Source organism: Phoca vitulina, unplaced genomic scaffold (assembly GCF_004348235.1).
Source record: "Phoca vitulina isolate PV1807 unplaced genomic scaffold, GSC_HSeal_1.0 scaffold10, whole genome shotgun sequence".
Classification (NCBI taxonomy): domain Eukaryota; kingdom Metazoa; phylum Chordata; class Mammalia; order Carnivora; family Phocidae; genus Phoca; species Phoca vitulina.
Genome location: NW_022589713.1, coordinates 7,479,286 through 7,500,926, shown reverse-complemented (window position 1 = coordinate 7,500,926; position 21,641 = coordinate 7,479,286). Strand labels below are relative to the sequence as shown.

The 21,641-nt window shown below is 42.7% G+C and overlaps 1 protein-coding gene across 6 annotated transcripts in view; it reads left to right on the top strand.

Moving 5' to 3' along the window:
• The window catches only part of MED12L (mediator complex subunit 12L), a 319,084-nt gene that overhangs the window by 14,398 nt on the left and 283,045 nt on the right, over positions 1 to 21,641 (top strand). For all 6 annotated transcript variants that reach the window (XM_032408437.1, XM_032408435.1, XM_032408434.1 and 3 more), the window contains exon 3: positions 18,516 to 18,620. In XM_032408437.1, the coding sequence (XP_032264328.1) occupies positions 18,516 to 18,620 (105 nt within the window). The remainder of the gene's footprint in view (positions 1 to 18,515; positions 18,621 to 21,641) is intronic.

Below are 21,641 nucleotides of genomic sequence, written 5' to 3'. Positions count from 1 at the left end.
ACATTGGGTGAGGTTCCAGCTACATTGGTGGCCTCTTAGTTCAGCATTTTCTCTCCCCAGGACCTTTGCACAGGTGCTTCCTGCTGCTTGGTTGCCTTATTCTCTTTTATCTCTGCGAAGTGCTGTTTTCTTCTCAGCACTCAACGCAGTTTATGTTTGATTTGTTTCTTATCTGCTCTGTCTCCCAACCAGTATAAGTTCCGTGGAGCAAGGATCATGTCCTTTTCATTCCCCACTGATCACCAGATGCCAGCAGAGAGTCTGGTATATAGTAAAAGTTAAATATGTGTTGAAAGGATCTGGTAACCAGACGGTCATTTTTAGCCAATGGTTATTAGAAGCCTGGTATGGGGTACGGGGATGCCAGGATGTGTAAGACCTGCTTCCTGCCCTTGAGGGACTGTGACTGGAGGGGTGACACTCCTGTTCACTGGGCAGTTGAAAGTTTCAGTGGGGTGTTGGGAACAAATGAGGGAGGGGTCAGTTTTTTTTTGTAGGATTAGAAAAGTCTTCGGGAATGGGGGTGTTTTCCAGGTGACAGGGCCTCTGGGCAGATGGTGTGAGCAAAGGCACAGAGATGGGAAATAGGACATGATCTTCAGGTAAATTGCAAATAGTTCAGTAAGGAGAGAGTATATTGAATCTATAAACTTGAACATGTCTGTAGATTTTTGGGGGCATTGAAAGAGTAGTGGAGCTTAAAACTGCTGGAGAGAGCAGGGATATCTGCTGAGCAAGACTGACTTGCCTGGGGCCAGGGGATTGAGGTCCTCAGGGGAGTGACAACCTTGTGCATAGTGTTCTAGATTACTGCCTCTGAGAGAGGAGGGGAGGCAGGATTTATATGGGGCTCCCTGTTTATCTTGAGTTTTCTACAGGCATTTTCGGAGTCAGTTTTAATGTGCAAAGATTTTCCTCAGCGGGAACAAACTTAGCCTTCAGCCCACAGCCAGCGTACCACAGCTCAGCTATGCAAATGCTGCCTTGTTGTCAATTAAAATTTGGTAGAATTTGCTGCTTTCCTTTTCCAGCCATTTCATTCATGGATTAATCTAATGAGGTTGTTGAGATTAGGACCATTTAAGGCATTGGCAGCAATGAAGAACTAATAAAAATGGTATTTTGTCTGAAGTGTCATTGGGATTTTTTTGCTAAGACGCTGGTTTACATAAAGGTATGGACGGCTCTATCAAAATTATGTCCAGGCATTGCTACATAATTTACCTTTCTCCTGAGTTCTGTGAGGAAGGTTAATATTAACATTGTTCAGTTTTTTTTGTTTTTGTTTTTTTGTTTTGTTTTTTTTTTTTTAAGCTTCACATAGTGCTGTGTTAGTAGGCAGTATGGAAAATACTTTTGGGGTCAGAACTGTTTTTACTCCTTGGTCGGTTTTAGACGAAATGGCAGCTCCCTCTTGGGAAAAAAAAGATTCTTTATGAATTGGAGATACTATTTACATTTTGATTACTCACATGAGCTTTGCTTTTAAGTTATTATTAAATAATCAAAATGTTTTTGAAGTTATATTTTCATTTATTTAGTACTTGACATATACCTCCCACTGTGCTAGGTGATGTGGGGGTGTAGAAAAGAAATAGAAGTCTGCTTCTGTCCCTCTAGAGCAGTGCTTCTCAAAATATCTGTGGTGAGGGATCAGTTTTTTTTTTTTAAATTAATTTTCAATCTGTTGCAGACTGATAGAAATATGATTAAAATGACTTACTAGGAAAATACAGCTTGAATGTAGTGGCAATGTCAAATTGCTGTAAAAGTTTCCAAGGACTTACTCTCTTTTTGCACCTTTCTTTTTGAGGGCCAGTAATAGTTGTGGATCACACTCTGAGTAGCACTGCTCAAGAAATTAACATCTGGTTCACTGACACACACAAAACATTTAGAAAATGACTGACATATCAATTTATTTTAAAATCGAGGACTAATCCATACATTCAGTATGGTGTGTAAGGTGCCACATTATGTCACGATAGCCAGTGTTGTTTGTGTTGGTTATCCTGAGTGCTTTGCAGGTTTGGTTTTATGCCAGCCTCACAAACACCTCTAAGGTGGGTACTGCTATCTCCTTTTTACATGTGAAGAAACTGAGGCATGGGGTGGGGGAGGGGTGGACTTACTTAACTTGTTTGAGGTCAGTTGGCTGTATAATGACGGAGTTGGAGTTGGACTTCTGAGCCTGTGTTTTAACTATTCTCTATATATAGTGAGGCTAAAAATGCTGCATGAGTTCAGAAAAGAGAGGATTGGAATGCTTGGAGGTTTCACTGGAGGGAGTAGGGTGTGAGGGGCAGGATCTGAGTGAATGGGGACAGGTTGTGCCCTTTCATAAGAAAAAGCTGAAGGTGGGAGGAGTGGTGAGGTGCATGGGAAGGGAGGGGTGTAGTGCCTCTGAAGATCAGGCTTGGAGTCCCAGCAGGCTGGGCTGGGGGGTGGTGAGGAGCTCACGTGGTCCTTCTGTCGGATTTATCTCACTAGCTCATGCCTAATAAATCTGGTGGGGGAGAGAGTGGAGTCGGGGAGGCTGCGAGGGAGGTGGCTCTAGTAACCCAAGCTTGAAGTAAAAGAGCCCAACCGATCAGGGCTTTAAGTAGGACTGGAGAAGAATCGGCAGTTGGTGACAAATTGGTCAAAGACAATGAGAGGACTGTGGAAAATGCTCAGATTTCTTGGACACTGTTCAGCTAGGATGCTAGGTCCTGTTGCTTGAGGACCTCCAAGTGACACATTTTTGTGCTTTGTTTAGTGATATGCTGGGTATCTAGAATTCCTTGATTGCCAAGGGGAGTGAATATGAAGACTCCCCTCTACATTCACCCTGTGACTTCTGGCCTCAACCGGCCAGAAGGTCTTTGTGGAGGCTCCGTTTATTCTTCTTGTCCCATGCCTTAGGTCTTGCCTTCAGTACACACCTGTTTTCACCTCCTCCCGGGCTGCTGTGGTGGTGGTTAATCACCAGAATTGCTTGGATGGTTGGCTAAGCTCCTTGGAAGAGGTGGGAATGAGCAAGCCTCCTGAAAATAAAAAGGGTGGATGGAGTCTGAGAGATGTTAACAGAGGTTAGCTTTCAGACAACATTTTCAGAGGTGGACATTTGTTTTTTTGGCTCAAAGTTGTAGCCTGTTTCCCAGTAATTGACCTAAAACAAAGGAACAAAATTGCCACCATTACCAACAAAAAAGAGAAACTCCCAGTCTCTCTTCCTTCTCTTCCATGCAGGCAGGATGATCACCGGATTTTTCCTACACCCATTTTATCCCTCTCACCCAGTAAGTTTTCCTTTTTATGAATTTGCAGTTCCTTTGGTAGATACTGTACAACGCTCCTTCCTCCAGGTGTGTGCCTAGGATGGGGTCAGGGATGTAATTAGGTGTGAGGTAGAAGGATAAACAAAAGAAGTCAGGTTAGGGGGTAAGTGTGAGTCACTTCACCGGACAGTTAACTTGGGAGAACAGAAACCATGGCTTGTGTTTATGTTCTCTGCCCTCAAGTCACCTAGCACAGTGGGAGGCAGATTCCAGTACTAAGTGAAAAATATGACTTACAGGAGGAGTTTACCTGAGATGTGATCGCAATGCAAGAATTGTGTGGGACTGTGACTTACCTGAGCAATGGGGGCTTTAAAGAGAAAACTGTCTTTTGAGGCTGCCTTAAATACAATTTCGGGTGGGATAGACTACTGGACACATTCCTTTTCCTCCTTTATAATCATGCAAATCTAAGAGTTCAAGTATTTTTCTCTGGCAGTTTTCTTAGTTTTTCTGAGAGCTACATCCAGGTGTTTGATATTGGAAGATGACATGCATTTGAATATGATTTGAATATGAATTAATGGGTACAATTATTTAGATAAGAGGGGAATAAATGTTAAGTATATTTAGATATAATTTGAATCAAAGACTCTCCTACTTTATTTTTTTAAGGATTTTTTTTTTATTTATTTGAGAGTGAGAGTGAGAGAGATGGAGCAGGGGGAGGGGCAGAGGGAGAGGGAAAAGCAGACTCCCCACTGAGCAGGGAGCCTGACATGGGGCTGGATCCTGGAACTCCAGGGATCATGACCTGAGCCAAAGGCAGACGCTTAAACAGCTGAGCCACCCAGGTTCTCCGACTCTCCCACTTTATTTATTTATTTTAAAAAAGATTTTATTTATTTATTTGTCAGAGAGTGCGTGCACGCGAGCACAAGCAGGGGGAACAGCAGGCAGAGGGAGAAGCAGACTTCCCACTGAGCAAGGAGTCCAGTGTGGGTGGGACTCAATCCCAGGATCCTAGGTCATGACCCGAGCTGAAGGCAGACGCTTAACCGACTGAGCCACCCAGGCGCCCTCCCGACTCTCCCACTTTAAAATAAGGAGGGACTGCTTGTCTCACCAGGCCACTTATGGGTAGGGTGAGGGCTGTTAATGGAGAATTGACACCTCTAAAAACTGCATGTATTCAACTCCTTGGTGGACATTCCCAACCACTTCATTGGAGAGTTACTGAGTCCCTTGTAATGTGTATGATTTGGGCCTAAGTGTGCTGGCCATACAAAAGATCTATAATTATGATGATGATGATGATTTGATTTTTAAAATACTTAGTGTGAGGGGCACCTGGCTGGCTCAGTCGGTGGAGTGTGTGACTTTGGGTCTCGGTTGTGAGTTCGAGCCCCATGTTAGGTGTAGAGATTACTTAAAAATAATAAAATCTTTAAAAAAAAAAAAAAAACAACGTAGTGTGTACCGGTTACTAAGCTGAGTGCCTCACATGATTTTCACCTTTTTTTTAAAAACGGGCATGTGAGGTAGGGGGCAGGTATGTCCATTTCACAGGAATGGGAGCCAGGATTCCAATGTAGTTTTGTTGGAACCACACTAGTCTCCCCAAAGATCTCATTGTTTTGGGGAACACATTGCATCTACTGGGGGCCTTACCCTCATATAGCCACTTAACCTACCTCTCAGCCTCAGTTTCTCACCTTGTAAAATGAGGACCTGTCCTGTCTAAGCCACTTGGTTATTTAGATGAACACGAATGTGCTGCTTATTAATGGCCAGCGAGTGGTAGTATTCTTACCATGGTTTTCTTGTAGTCTCTTTTTGCCTGCTCCTCTGTACAGGTGTAAAGGACTTGCTGTTTTGTGTTGAGCTCATATCCTTTGGTTTCCCCTAGGTCCCCCCAGTTTCTGATTGATGGCCTGCAGGTGTGGTTTGGATGGGGTGAATATTAATAGCAATGTAGATGAGGGTGGATGTAAAGAGCTGAGTTTCAGATGTGGCTTTGATGCAAATGTGGCCCTGGTGTTGGAGAGGTTGGTGGGGGTGGGGGAAGTGCTAGGTTGCCTTTTAGGGGAGTATTGCTCCCTTAAGTTAGTTTGGCTCCTGCCTTGGCCCTCCTCAGGAGGCTGGTGGCATTTTGGCAGCAATGGGGGGTCCCCCCTCCCCTCCTTTTTTTTTTTTTTTTAAACTTCTCAGGCATTATGTGACACCTTAATTAGAAGAGATCCAAATTAATCAGTCCCTATTTCTGTGGTGTGGGAGGCCGGCCGGGGTGTCCACTTACGCAGAGCCTAGTGATACTGTTGTAGACTTCTCTCAGCTATTGTAGACTCTGCAGTGGTGGTCCTCTTGATGCTGCCAAATGGCTTGAATCCTGATGTGGCGGGGTGGGGCTGGGGGGGTCTTGCCATGAGGGATAGAGCAGTGCTTCTCCTCTCGCTTTCCCTACGGGTATGTATGTTTTAGTTTCCCAGGGCTGGCAGAACAAAATATCACAGACTGGACAGCTTCAGACAATGGGAATTTATATTGTCACTGTTCTGGAGGCTAGAAGTCCTCCTCAAGGCAGGGCCGCACCTAGAAGCTCTAGGGGAGGATCTCTCCTTGCTTCCTCCAGCTTCTGGTAGCCCCAGGCATTCCTGTGCTTCTGGCAGCACAGCTCCCGTTCTGCCTCTTTCTCCCCTTGGTCTTTTCTCCTGTAAGGACACCAGCCATATTGGATTAGGACCCACCCTCATTCAGTGTGACCTCATCTTAACTTCGTTCTATCTACAAAGACCCTATTTCCAAATAATGCCATATGCACAGGTACAGGGGTTAGGACTGACATATCCACCTATAACAGTGTGCCTACAGGGTCTATCTCTGGATCCTTCTGTACACGTCCCTGGTTGGTCTGGGACTACATTTTGCCTTCTGGGTCCTGGCTCAGGAGGCCCTAGGTGTCCGGTTTGGTTTTCTCAGGAACTTTAAGCTAGCAACCATCTCCCTTTTCTCCTGTTTTCTTCCACCATTTCCTTCCCTGGATTTTTTCTGGTGCCATGAAAACCTGCACAACGCCCTCCCGTCTTAGATCTCCCTCTGCCCCATGACCCCATTTTCCCATTTCTCTCCTCTTTCTCCAGACTTTTCCAGAAGCTTCTTGTGTGCTTTCTCCTCCACCTCCCACTTCCTCTGCTCCTTCCAGTCTGGCTTCTGCCTTCGTCATTCCACCGAGACACCCCTCACTGAGGTCACAATGACAGCCACATTCCTGGCGGCACTTACTCATATTGATCTTTCTGTTGGTGAAACCATGTCTTCTCTCAGCTTCTGAGATAAAACATTCCTGGTTTCCTTCTCTCTTCTCTGGCCATGCCATGTCTCCTTGAAGGCTTTTCCTCCCCTACCTGGCCATTAAATCAGTACTGCATTTTCTGTGGGGTCTCTCCTAGGCCCTTGTCTCTTCTCACTTTACCTTCTCCTTAGGTGCTCTCAGCTGCCACCCCAGGCCTCAGTTACTACCTATAAGCAGACAACTCACAACTTTACAGCACCAGCCTAGACTTCTCTGCATTCTAGACTTGTATATTTAAGTGCCTATAAAAATATTTTGTCTCTTTTGCTACCTCAAACTTATGTTTAAAACTGAACTTGTGGGGCACCTGGGTGGCTCAGTTGGTTAAGCAACTGCCTTTGGCTCAGGTCATGATCCCAGGGTCCTGGGATCGAGCCCCATGTCCGGCACCCTGCTCAGCGGGGAGTCTGCTTCTCCCTCTCCCTCTGCCTGCTACTCTGCCTGCTTGTGCTCTCTCTCTGTCAAATAAATAAATAAAAATTCTTAAAAAAAAATAAAACTGAACTTGTAATCTGCTCCTCTTCCTTCCAACCCCCCCTCCACCATCCCCTAACCCTGCTTACCCTATCTTAAGAGATATTACCATCCCAGAAATCTGGGGGATGTTCTTTCTTGACAATCTCCTTTGTCATTTCATCCAACACTTCAACAAGAAGTCCAGTTGAGTAGCCCTCCTAAGTAGCCCTTTATATTTCCTCTCCTCTCTACCTGTGTCACCACCATCTTGGTCCTAGCTACGATCATCTGATGTCCTGACTCTTATGAGAGTCTGCTAACTAGTTCCCATCCCTTTGCCCCATAGTCTCCCATTTAATCTGACCTAACTCCAATCGGTTGTCCACACTGCAGACCTATTCAGATGGGATGATGTCACCTCTGCGTAAAACCCTTTACTGTTCTTATGATAAAGACAGAAGTCCTTCACTCGGTTCATAGTACCCTGTGTGATCTGTCCCCACCCATAGCTCAGCCTCTGGTCACACCTGAGTCCCTTCTGCTTTTGCATGACAGCATTCTTTCTTTAATTTTTCCAATCCTACAGGCTTTATACGTGCTATTCCTGTCCCTCTTGTTAGGCACACATATGCGCATGATTGCTATGCCTTTCTGATGCATTGACCCTTTTATCATTATGATTTGCCCTACTTTATCTTTGATAATGCTTTTTATCTTGAATTCTACTCTGTCCAATATTAATATAGCCACTCTAGCCCTCTTAGGCTCATTGTTTGCATGGTATTTATCTTTTTCCATCCATTTACTGTTAACATATCGTCTTTAAATTTATTTATTTTAAATTTTTATTTTTTATTTTATTATTTTTAGTAAACTCTATGCCCAAAGTGGGGCTCAAACTTACAACCTCAACATTAAGCATTGCATGCTCTCCTGACTGAACCAGCCAGGTGCCCATCTTTACATTTAAAGTGCAGCAGATAGTTGGGTTTTGCTTTGTTTTTTAAAAGATTTTAAATTCCAGGGGCGCCTGGGTGGCTCAGTCCTTAAGCATCTGCCTTCAGCTCAGGTCATGATCCCAGGGTCCTGGGATCGAGCCCCATATCGGGCTCTCTGCTCAGCAGGAAGCCTGCTTCTCCCTCTCCCACTCCCCCTGCTTGTGTTCCCTCTCTCGCTGTGTCTCTCTCTGTCAAATAAATAAGTCTTTAAAAAAAATAAAATAAAGATTTTAAATTCCAGTTAGTTAACATATAGTGTACTATTAGTTTCAGTTGTACAATATAGTGATTCAACACTTCTCTACAACACCTGGTGCTCATCACAAGTGCACTCCTTAATCCATCACCTATTTCATCCGTCCCGCCACCCACCTCCCCTCTGGTGACCATCAGTTCTCTATAGTTAAGAGTCTGTTTTTTGGTTTGTCTCTCTCTCTTTTTTTTTTCCCTTTGCTCATTTCCTTTGTAACTTAAATTCCACATATGAATGAAATCAAGTGATATTTGTCTTTCTCTAACGGACTTAACTTTGCTTAGCATAACACTTTCTAATGCCATCCATGTCATTGCAAGTGGCAAGATTTCTTTCTTTTTTATGGCTGAGTAATATTCCATTCTATCTATCTACCTTTCTGTGTATACCACATCATCTTTATCTATTCATCAGTCGATGGACACTTGGGCTGCTTCCATGGGGTTTTGCTTTTTTATGCATTTTGAAAATCCCTGTCCTTTCATTGGAATCTTAGTTCATTAACATTTAATTATCATTTCATTAATAATTTGATATGGCTGGATTTAGGTATAACATTTTACTGTTTTTTTTCTGTGTCTCGCTTTTGGATTATTAAATTATTTCTTATAATTTTAATTTACCTATTGATATTTTAGTTATACCTCTTTATGTTGTGGGTTTTTTGTTTTGTTTTTTGTTTTTGGTGATTGTTCTAGGAAGTATAATGTATATCCCTAACTTTTAACTGTCTTAGACTTAATATTGTACCACTTTATACAAAATGTCAACCTTACCATCATAAGGTCCTCCTCTTAACTTAGTTAACTCCTACTTCTCAGACAGAGCTTGGCTCAAAGGCCACTTCTTCAGGGAACTCTTGTCTGATTTCTGAGACTGTTAAACCCCTATTATGTGCATCCTGAGCAGGTGGTGCTTCTCCTTGGGGGCATGTATCGCTTGTAATTTTTCACTATGGAATCCCCAGTACTTAGCACAATGTTGTATATTTATTTATTTGTTGGTTGAATGAAGGGGAGCCCTGAGTTGTGGTTTGAAGAAGGCAAAAGATTTCATGATAATGTACTCCAGGGGATGGGAAAGGCATTATGTAAGGCTTAGAGGCTGAAAAGATGATTTATGTGGGAAGGAATATAATAGTCAAGTAGATTAAATGAGTTAAAATATAAAAATAAAATATAGCTCTAAGTTTTTATAACCGTAACCACCATTTATAGAGCACTTAATACGGGCCAGGCACTGTGTTAAACTCTTTGTACATTTTATCTTACATAACCTCAACCCTATTGAGTTATTCTTGCCTCATTTCAAAGGAAGCAACTGAGGTATGGAGAGGTCAGTTACCTTGTTCCCCATCACAGGTAAGGGCTCTGCATTCAAACCCAAATCTGTGTGATTTTAACACTTAGGATGGAAGTGAGACTGAGAGGTGGAGCTTGATTGTTCAAGGCATTTAGTGGCTGTCTGAGGTAATTGTGTTTTGATTTGGAGCCACAGTTAGGTGGAGGGATGGCCCGCAGATATCACTGAGGGTTTTGAGGGGGTAGTGTTAGATGCTTCCATTCTTTAGCCCCTTCTGGGGAAAAGAAGGAACAATGTGGAAAACCTTCTGAGGCTTGTGAATAAGGGAGGGCAGAAAAGAACACTTGTTTGAGGAGGATTCATCAGGGCCTGTGGGCAGGATAGATTCAGGTAAAAATCTACACAGAGGAAGGGAAATACATGGGGAGCAGTGGCCAGGGCCCACTGTGATGGCAGCTACAGTTTAGAGAGGTGACTGTCGTATTTTAAAGGAACAAATATGAGACATGTTTTGAGAGACGTGTAGATAGAATTGGTTAGGGATGAGGAGAGAAAGATTATTCCCCTATCTTCTGGGTCATTTATATCTGCCAACTCTAGGTGTTGCCTAAAGACCATTAAATATATCCATGCTGGGGATTATCACAGCTTCATTTCTCAAACTGGGATCTGCAAACGTCCTCAGGGGTCTGAGAGAATGCTCTTTTCAGGGAGAGTTGGGCAAGGCTAGGAAAAATAGTTATAAAGCTGTTTTTAAAAATTTGTTTGGGTGAGACCATAGCTAACTTCTCTGCCTGACTAGCACATAGAGGGACATTTTTCTATTTCTGTGGCATTATCATTCCTGGTGGACATTTCTGTCCGATCATTGAACAGTCATTGAGCTAGTGTGTTAGACATGAGTAGGTCACTAAAGAGATAGGGCATGTCTGCACATGTTCTGTGGGTTAGATGAGAAGTCTGGAGGAGGTTAAGTATGTGTGTGCTTGCATATGTGTGCATCTGCGTATGTGTTTGCATGCATTATCTGCTTTTGAAAAGGTCATTGAAAATTGTCCTGACTGGCCCACAGACCCACCGACCCTACCTACTTACCTACCTTCCTTCCTTTTCTTCTAAGATTTTATTATTTATTCATTTATTTAGAGAGAGAGAGAGAGAGAGAGCACGAGCAGGGGGAGGGTCAGAGGGAGAGAGAATTTCCAGCTGACTCTGTGCTGAGTTTGGAGCCCCATGTGGGGCTTGATCTCATGACCCTGAAATCATGACCTGAGCCGAAATCAAGAGTTGGATGCTTAACCAACTCAGCCACCGAGGCATCCCTTCCTCCCTCCCTCCCTTCCTCCCTCCCTCCCTCCTTCCCTCCCTCCCTCCCTCCCTTCCTCCCTTCCTCCCTTCCTCCCTCCCTCCCTCCCTTCCTTCCTATTTATTTGAGAGCACATGAACAGTGGGGGGAGGGGCAGAAGGGAAAATCTTCAAGCCGACCCTACCTAAGAGCAGAGCCCAACTGGGGACTCCATCTTAGGTCCCTGAGATCATGACCTGAGCTGAAACCAAGAGTCAGTCGCTCAACTAACTGAGCCACCCAGGCAACTCTTTTATTTTCTTTTCTTGAGTGAGAAAGAGCTTAACCAGTTTCCAAACTAGCATCAAAATGTTTTCACTTTGCCGGTAAAACATTTTATTGAAATTAAAAGATTGCTTTGAAAGTGATCCAAAAAATAAGATTATTCTATGAAGTTCAAGGTAAATGTGTGAGATTTATGGATGCATTTGGAGTTCACCCAAGGCCCTGAAGATCCAATTTTTGTATCCGTATAGAATACAAAAATGCAGAGTGAACCCTAGCCTTCTGTATGAACATGGGACAATTTCTAGGATTTTGTTTGTCTCTGGATACCTGTCTCCTGAAAATTGCTTTAAGCCTTACTATTTTAGTAGAAACCAATGACAAGAGTTGTGAGAGTCCTCCTTTCTCCATGTTGAGGTTACTTTGGGATCGGCTCTGTGTTAGACCTGTTGAAATCCATCTGCACCGTGGTCTAGTGTGCGCTGCCCAGGGCTACCAGGTGAGGTCTGTGAATTTATATTCTCAGCCAGCATTGTCTCTGGGCTGAGTAAGTATTTGGTCTCACACATGGGTACACAGAGTTTTGCCCTTGAGGATGTTGATGATAAATACATACATTTAAAACTCTGAATTCATGGGGGCCCCCCTTCCCCCCTAACGGTTCTTTTTTTATTCCCCACATTGTACAAATGTGAAATTGTTCAACCTTTTACTCAGGGGTCCTTTTCCTGGAACAAGAGTTGGCCCTGCTGATCTAGTGCCCAGAATACAGGCCTAAGAATGAGACCCTGATTAGTGGTTAGGTGCGCTCCCAAGTTTTTGGGGGTTTAGTTATCTCACCTTTGCAAGTGGGCAAAGTAGCAGCTGATGGTGCTTTTGTAAGAATCATTGACTCAGGGTGGCAGAGCCAGCATAAATCTCAGTAAGAGCCATTGTTAGAATTTTGGTGGTTATCCTCTTATTTAGAAAAATCTTTGAAGAGGTTCAAGGCTAGTGCAAGAGGAAGCTATTTGTGTCCTATACAGATTCTGGCTTGGGGATTTTAGAGGCATGCTGTTCCAAAATCTGGACTCTCTCCCTTCTATTTTTGCCTGATTAGATTTGGCAAAGGCTTTCAGAGCAAAGCATCATAAAAATTTGTTGTTTGAGTTCGTGTAACACACGTTACTTCTTGTTTTGCATGTCTTATTGCTGCCGAATGCCATTAAGGATCCCCGTCCTAGCCCATTTTCCCCAGTTGGGGTCTACAGACATCCTCAGGTCAGAGAGAATATTTTTTCTTTAAAAGGGGTCTGTTGGTGCATTAGCAGAGTGTGAGAAATACTGGCTAAACAATAGTCAACACCCTGGAATTTGAATCTTAGTTTTAACTCATTGTTTAAATTCTAGCCATTGACTTTCACCCTTTTCAGAAACTTTTGGAAATAAACCATCAGGGTGCATAGTTTGGTTGTGATGCTTTGAGCTTTATTCCCTTTCCCTTAGTTTCTCTAGGAAGCTGACCCAAAATTTTCTATCAGTAAACTTCAAATACAAGTGACTTCGAAGCTTCGGTTTTGGCTCTGTTTGCTTCCTGATGTAATTGACAGTGGCCTTCGTGTTTTTACTCATTGTGGGTCTGTGAGAAGCTAAAGGAGTAAAAGAGAAAACTTCATGCACTGGTTTCCTTCCAGGATATATGTGTGCGGTGTGTGTGTTTGTGTGTGTGTGTGGGGGGGTAGCTTTGTATTTGTGCCTTTGCAGTGGGGGAAGGGAGATGTGGCAGAGAGTTCTGACCAGTCTTTTTTTGGACATACAGTTTCCTTTTGATGGTGAGTGCAGCAGTGATGTTGGGCATGGAAGCCCTGGTTTTCTAGAAAGCCACAAACTCCAGATCTTAATGTCAGTGTTTCTCAGTGTGTGGTCCCTAGATCTGCATACTTGGTAAGTTGTTAGAAATTCAAATTTTCAGGCCCCACCCCAGACCTACTGAATTGGAAATTCTGGGTGTGGGACCCAGGAAGCTGTGTTTTTACTAACCCTTCAGGGGGTTCTGATGCGCGCAAATGTGTAAAAAGCCTCTCCTGAGGCCAGGGTCTTTTTAGTTTCTGAAATGGACACTTTGTACATCTTAGTGCTTACTGGAACTTCAGGTTATCCCTTTCCTGAACCAGAAACAGGACAGAAACGACAGCAGTAATACTAATTGCTGGCTATTTTCGTATGGTATGGTGGTTAGAGACCATGGATTCTTTGGAGTTCTTTACCATCGTATGATCTTGGGCTAGTTAACATCTCCGCCTTACTTCCTCAGCTGGGATGTGGAGCTGTCCCTGTCTTACAGTTGAGGAAACTGAAGGACAAGAACAGTTCTAAAAGTTGCTTAGAGCCACTGTTCCCTGCAGCTGGAGGTTCATATTTGGACAGCCTGATTGCAGACTCTGGGCTCTCATGCACGGCTTTCGTGTCCCTCCTGTGTGCATTTCCATCGAGTCCTCCTCCAGCCTTGCCTCCACCTGTAGCCACGTGTCCCAGCCCAAAGGCGGTGGGTGGAACCGGCACATCCATTGTGTTGTGTCCCAGCAGGGGCAGGGCTCTTGCTGACACTTGACCATGTGAAACTCAGTGCTTCCTAAACTCAGAGCTTCTGGGTCCCCTTGGCAGAAGCAGACCTCTCAAGGGTAAAAGCTAACCACTTCCATCTTGGCGCCCAGTGGGAGCGTTGTGGAAGCCTCTGGGCATTGTGTTGGTTGTTGCTGTGGTTGCGGTGTTACGACCATTGAGTGGGCAGGCCCACGTGTGCTAGATGGACTCAGAGTGGACAGTCGGGCGCAAGGGAAACTTGCATCCCACTGGGCTGTCAGATGTGCCACATCTAAATCTTGTTATTTTCCCTTTCTATTCCAGGTGGGAGTGTTTACCTATGATCTCAAAAGTATTTTTTTTTTTTTTTGCAGGATTTTAATATACATTTGATATGCACTGAGTTTCTGAGGAATAGAACTTGGGTGTTAATATATTTGGAGATTTATTTTATTAGTTTGAAACTTTACTAAGAGTTCACCTTTTCAGAAAATTTGTATCATGTTGTTCTGGCCTTTTTTTTTTTTAAAGATTTTATTTATTTGAGAGAGAGAGCATGGGCATGAGCAGAGGGGAGAAGCAGGGGGAGAGGGAGAAGCAGGCTCCCCGCTGAGCAGGGAGCCTGATTCGGGGCTCAATCCCAGGACCCTGGGATCATGACCTGAGCTGAAGGCAGACACTTAACCAACTGAGTCACCCAGGAGCCCCTGTTCTGGCCATTTGAAATGGCAAGAGAATACACATGATGTCTACATTTGTAGTGACTTCACTGTGGTGATTCAAGGGACAAACCTAACAAATTTCTTCATGTCTCCTAGGGCCCCACTTCTCATTTAAAGTGCCCATGAATTACCTGGGAATTTGTTGCACTGCAGATTGTGACTGGGGGATTTGCATTTGCATTGTGATTGAGATTTTGTATTTTTAACAAGCCCTAGATGCTCCCACTGCGGCTGGCTGCTGGCCTACGGACCGAGCTTTGAGTAGTGAAGGTCTAGTGTTGTATGCCTGAGCATATTCAAGTATCTAGTTGTTAAAACTTTAGAAAAAAATTTTAGAGTGAGGGCATTATATTGATTTTTTTTTTTTTTTAAAGAAAATACTGGTATCGGATAGTTACTGTTTATGAATTTCATTTCAGACTCGGGTAAAGGTATTATAAAATATATGTTTTCAGGATGGTGCATTGGGTTAGATGGGGTGAGAGCCACTGCTCTGGGTGATTAGGAAGATCTATCATAAATACAAATGGAATTACAGACCCCACAGTCAAGGGAGAGTGATTCAGAATATATTTATTATGTTAATTGTTCAAAACAGGTTATCATTCATTTATTCTTTCTTTTCTTTTCTTTTTTTCCCCCCAAGTAGGCTCCATGCTCCATGTGGGGCTTGAGCTCACGATCCTGAGATCAAGAGTCACACGCTCTACTGACTGAGCCAGCCAGGCGCCCCACACTTATTCTTTCAACAAATATTTATTGAATACCTATGTGTGCTCTGTGCCAGGCACTGCTCTATGTGCTTAGCATGTGTCTGTGAACAAAATAAAGATCCTTGGTTTCATGGGCCTTCCCTTCTAGTGGGGGGAACAGTACACATTGTAAGTAAATTACAGGGCATTTTAGGTGATACGTGCTATGGATTATTGGAAGATTAGGAATGCTGGGGTTGAAGAGGACAGGGTGAGCAGTTCCACTTTTAAATAAGGCCATCAGATTTCTCATTGAGAATATGAAATTTGAGCAAAGGCTTCAGGTGGTTATGTAGTTGGCCATGGACACCAAGGGAAAGCAGTCCAGGCTGAGGGAACAGACAGTACAAAGGCCCTGAGGCCTGAGGCCATGCAGCGGGCATGCTTGAGGAACTGCAAGGAGACCAGTGTGGCTGGAGTAGAGTCGGCTAAGGCAAGTGTGGTTAGGAATGAGGTCAGAAAGGTAATAGGGGCAGATCACACAGGGCCTTGTAGGACATCATTAGGGCCTTTGCTTTTTACTCTTGAGTTGGGAAGTTAATGCAGGTTTTGAGCAGGAGTAACATGATCTTACTTAAGTTTTAAAAAGCTCCCTGTGGCTGCTATGTTGAAAATGGCTCTCAGGGGGCAACGGTAGAAGCAAGAAAACCAGTCAGGAGTCATTGCAGTGTCCAAGCATGAGGTGATGGGGAGAACCTGACCCGGAGAGGGCACTGGTGGTGGTGGGAAGGGGGGTCGGGTTCTGGATGTATTTTCGTGCAATTTAGAATGCAAGATAAAAAGTTCTCACAACAGGGGCGCCTGGGTGGCTCAGTCGTTAAGCATCTGCCTTCGGCTCAGGTCATGATCCCGGGGTCCTGGGATCGAGCCCCGCATCGGGCTCCCTGCTCGGCGGGAAGCCTGCTTCTCCCTCTCCCTCTGCCCCTGCTTGTGTTCCCTCTCTCGCTGTCTCTCTCTCTCTCTGTCAAATAAATAAATAAATAAATAAATAAATAAATAAATCTTAAAAAAAAAAAAAAGTTCTCACAACTCAAGCCTTCCAGCATTCCTGTGTGGATCTGCGACCTGTGAGGAAAATCTGATGTGGTCGACAAAGTAACCATGGTTCCATGTTCTTTTCCTTCCGAGGAGGGTGTCTGTGCATTACATGCAGGCATGCCTGTGTTTGCAGGGCACATCTCTCCAGGCTCGTGGTTAGCCGTCAGATACGCTGAGCCGCTGAGTTGGAGTACCTTTAGAACAGAAAGTGAAGCAGCACTAAATGGAACTAACTGGTCCTGAAAGCCTCACACATTTCCCCTTGATTAAGCCAGAACGGATTTTTAGTAAAAACATATGCTGTTACTCAATTAATGTTTCTTGTAATACTCTGATGGTGAATCAAAGATAAAAATTCAATTTTCTCATCCCATTCCCTTTCTGATCCCATTCGTCCCCCTTCTTTCTTAGACTCCGAGACTACAGAAATTTTATTAGCACACTCGCTTTATTTAAGTTGACTGACACCTTTCTGATTTCAAATATGCATTATGTAGTTTTGCCCTCGATTTTCAAATAATTAATTTGGAAATGTGGGAGCAGTTTAAGATCTGCTGATAGGTGTATGCAACTCATTTTCTGTGCAGGTCACGATTTCAGTGACCTTCGTGCTTGGAGGAGACTTGATTATCATAGAGCTAAACTTCCTGTAGCGGGGTCTTTTGAAAGCTTGCCGAGGCAGTGGCTTGCCAAGATGTTAGGTAGAGTACACACACAATTAAGTAAAGTTACATGGCATGTCTCCAGGAGACCTCGGCTCTCAGCCAGGCTGACCTTTCAGGTGCTTATATGTCATAAACTATTTTGTCCTAAGGCTTCCTGCTTAATCACAGCAGTGATTTTGATCAGTTGGGTTTTTTTTTTTTCCTTCATTTTACACTTGCAGCAATTACTTATGAAGACGAAGTATATATTCTCATTCTTGTGCTGTGGCTAGCTAGCATTACCCCAGTGGTTACTAAGACCTTTTCTTGGCTTAGAGTGAGGGGGAACAGAAGGTAGCTTCATTTACTCAAACCTTTCCCTTTTATTCTTTCAAGTCTGTATTTTAAGAACTCTGATTTGGTTCCATAGCTGAATGATTTGGACAGGGCAAAGTCTTTTTTTTTTTTTTTTTTTTTTTAAGCCTTGGGCTATTTCTGATGTGCTGTGACCTTGGGAAGAAAAGTTCTCCTGTATCCAGTAGGAGATGTTTTTAAGGAGAGTATGAGTTGTAGCTATGTATTTTTAGACTACATTTTCATATGGCATTTGTACTTTGGTGGCATGGAGTCATGGAAATTTCTCTTCCTAGTCTTGGGTTGAGAAGACAGTATTTCAGTGCTGGCTCTGTCCAGTTACTGTACTAGCTTAGTGAGCCTCATTCTTCTTACTGTAAATGGGTGTGAAGATAGATGCTTACCATTTATCTTAGAATTTGGTAAAGATCAAGTGACCCAAGATGTATGAAAGAATTTTGCAAGCCCTAAACTTCCCTTCAGATGCTGCTGGTCATGGTATTGTGGTTATCACAAAGCTTGTTCCTATGAACCCGTTGTTTCTGTCTTTAACAGAACTTAAAGTGGAGTGAGCCATTTTTCTTGAACATAAATAAAATAGAGATGTGTATAGGGGCTGGCAGGGCAGGGAGAGCCCAACTATGGGGTCTCTAGAAACAATTCTAGTATACAAATTCTGTGACTTTATGTTTCTGCGTGTGGGGGGGATTTTTGCTCATTTTTTCTTTTCCCAACTTATTAGTTAAAAATTTTTAAACTTACAGAATAATTGAGAGAATAGTATAATGAACACCCACATACCCTATATTTTAAGGTTAACAGTTGTTAATATTTTGCCACATTTATTTTTATCTCTCTGTACATTTGTGTATTGGTTTTATGTATTTATTTACTTATTTAAGATTTTATTTGTCAGAGAGAGGGAGAGAGTGCTTGTGCACAAGCAGGGGGAGCGGCAAGCAGAGGGAGAAGAAGCAGGCTCCCTGCTGAGCAAGGAGCCTGATGCGGGACTTGATCCCAGGACCCTGGGATCATGACCTGAGCAAAGGCAGAGGTTTAACCGACTGAGCCACTCAGGCGTCCCTGTGTATTGGTTTTAAATCTTCAATTTCTGCTCTCCCTTTGGTGTTGTGTTCCAACAGTTCTCTTCTACAGAGTATAGCATAGTCAGTCGTTATTGAGGCTGTAGTATGCTGGGTGAAGTTAGAGCTTTTATAATCTTTCTGATTAATTGATACCTTTTCTTGAACAGGATGAACTTACTGCTGTGAATGTAAAGCAAGGCTTCAACAATCAGCCAGCTTTTACTGGAGATGAACATGGCTCAGCCAGAAATATTGTAATTAACCCATCAAAGGTAATGCAAATTGTCTATTTCCTAAAACTTCTGAAAAAGTGTGTGACACCCTGAAAAGTGTGTGTGAATGTTGATAAATTAGTGTTATTTAAAATCACAATCCATATTCAGAATTCCCCAGAATATCTTGTATAAGGTCCTGCCCTAGGACCCAATCAGGGATCATGCATTGCATTTGGGTGTCCTGTTTCTTTCATCTATTGTAATCCAGCACAGTACACAGTACTGCTCTCCGCCTTGCCCATGTTGTTATTTTTGGGAGGGGGGGGCTTTCAGAGCTGCTGTCCAGTTGTGTCTTTTTTTTTTTTTAAGATTTTATTTATTTGAGAGAGGGAGAGAGTAAGAGAGCACAAGTGGGGCAAGGAGCAGAGGGAGAGGGAGAAGCAGGCTGGCTTCTGAATATTGAAGTATTTTTATTAAATTGAAATGAAAAAACGACTGAGCCACCCAGGCGCCCCCCAGTCTTCGTAAGCAGGGAGCCTGATGTGGGGCTTGATCCCAGGACCCTGAGATCATGACCCAAGCTGAAGGCAGATGCTCAACTGACTGAGGGACCCAGGTGTCCCCAGTTATTTTCTTATATTCTAGTCCTACATTCTAGATTTGCCTGATTGTTTTTTCATGACAAGGTTCAGGTTAAATATTTTTGGCAAGAAGACCACATTGCATATCAGAAGACATGCAGTGCCAGTTTACCCTGTTATTGGTTATACTACGTTTGATGATCGAAGGTGGTGTCTGCTGTCACTTTACATTGTAAAAGTAGTTATCTTTTCCTTGTAGTAGTCCCTGTAGGGTGATACTTTGAGACCAAATGGATATGCTATTCTTCAATACGATTTTATCTTGTGATTGTATCATCAATTGATAATGCTTGCTGAATGAGTTATTTTGCTGGTGGTTGCAAAATGCTGGTTTTCCAATTGTCATTTCTCATACATTTATTAGATGGCATTCTTTTGTAAAAGGACACCCCATTTTAAAATTTATTTTATTTTTTATTATTTTATTGTTTTAAGTAGGCTCCACGCCCAGTGTGGGGCTTGAACTCACCACCCTGAGATTAAGGGTTGCATGCTTTACCGACTGGGCCATCCAGATATGCCAAACAAACTCCATTTTTCTTTTTTTAAAGTAATCTCCACACCCAATGTGGGGCTTGAGCTCAGGACCCTGAGATCAAGAGTTGGATGCTCTACCTCCTGAGCCAGCCAGGTGCCCTGATATCCCATTTTTTAGTATCACTTTGAACTCCAGGACTCTTTAAAATTTGATGTGTCATCTTTTCTCTTTTTGATGTTTAAATTGTCTCTCACTTGGCCAGGGGGCGCCTTTAACCTATTTCTTGGGTGCTTTTGACATCCCCATCATTCTTGAGCACTTCCTCACCTTTGATACAATAACATATTCAGATTCATGTTCTTTCTGTGCCCCAGCCCAGATCTGGATGCTTGGCATGCTCATTGCTACTAGAGTATCATAACTTCTAGGTCCTTTCAGTGGACAGAGATGGGAAACAACATAGAGATTTGTTTCTTCTCTTCTCTTCTCTCCTTTTTCTTCTTTCCTTGCATCCATCTGCCAGTGCTTACCCAATACTACAGGGTTTTTCCTCTTTTCTGTTCCATCTTTTTATCTCATTTCTCCCAAAGTGAGAACCCTGGCTTGTAGTAAATTCAATATATTTATTTATTTACTTTTTTAAAATACACATTAAAAAGTTCCAGAATAAACTATAGTAATGCTACTCCAACAACAAAATTACTATGGAAAATTTATAATTTTCCTATTATACTTTTTGTCCTTAAACTAATTTTCATTAAAGGTATATAGTCAGAATGTTGTGTTAAAATTTTTCTTAAATTAAATCTCTTTCTCTTTGTGGTTATGTTAATAATATATAGGTAGAATTATTTGCTTGTTATATTCTTTTAAGGTTTGATCTTTCTCATCCTTCTTGAGTTATTTTTATTTTCTGAATATTGAAGTATTTTTATTAAATTGAAAGCATTATACAAATGAAATCAAACATACAAATATACTTCCTTCCCCTTCCTCAGAGCTAACAGTTGTCAGGGATTTGTGTATCATTTAAGATCTGTGCGTGCACATGTACACATAAACAACAAATGTACTTGATAATTTGCTAATCAACTGAAATATGTAAACAATGTGAAAGGAAACAGCATTTTCTACAGATAACCCCATAACCAAACCAATGTTTTTAGTTTTGTCTTTTTCCAGTCTTCGTATACTTTTTTTTTTTTTTTTAAAGAGTTTATTTATTTGACAGAGACACAGCGAGAGAGGGAACACCAGCAGGGGGAGTGGGAGAGGGAGAAGCGGGCTCCCTGCTTAGCCCGATGCGAGGCTCGATCCCAGGACCCTGAGACCACGACCCGAGCCGAAGGCAGATGCCCAAAGACTGAGCCACCCAGGCACCCCCTTTTTTTTTTCTTTTTTAAAGATTTTTTATTTATTTGACAGAGACACAGTGAGAAAGGGAACACAAACGGGGAGTGGGAGAGGGAGAAGCAGGCTTCCCTCAGAGCAGGGAGCCTGATGTGGGGCTCAATGCCAGGACCCTGGGATCATGGCCTGAACCGAAGGTAGACGCTTAACGACTGAGCCACCCAGGCGCCCCCCAGTCTTCGTATACTTTTTAACATCACAACCACAATTACATATATGTTGTAATTGGTTTTCTTTTTTTAAATTGTCGTAAAATATACGTAACATAAAATTTACCATTTTACCATTTTTATTTTTATTTTATTTTGCTTATTGGAGCCTAACACAGGACTTGAACTCATGACCGTGAGATGAGACCTGAGCTGAGATCAAGAGTCAGATGCTGAACTGACTGAGCCACCCAGGCGTCCCTTAACATTTTTAAAATGTACAGTTCTTTGGCATTTAATGCATTCACATTGGTGTGTGACCGTCACCACCATCTTCAGAACTTTTTTGTCTTACTTTAAGAAAAAAAAAACATAACATTATTTTGAGTGCACTTTTCCT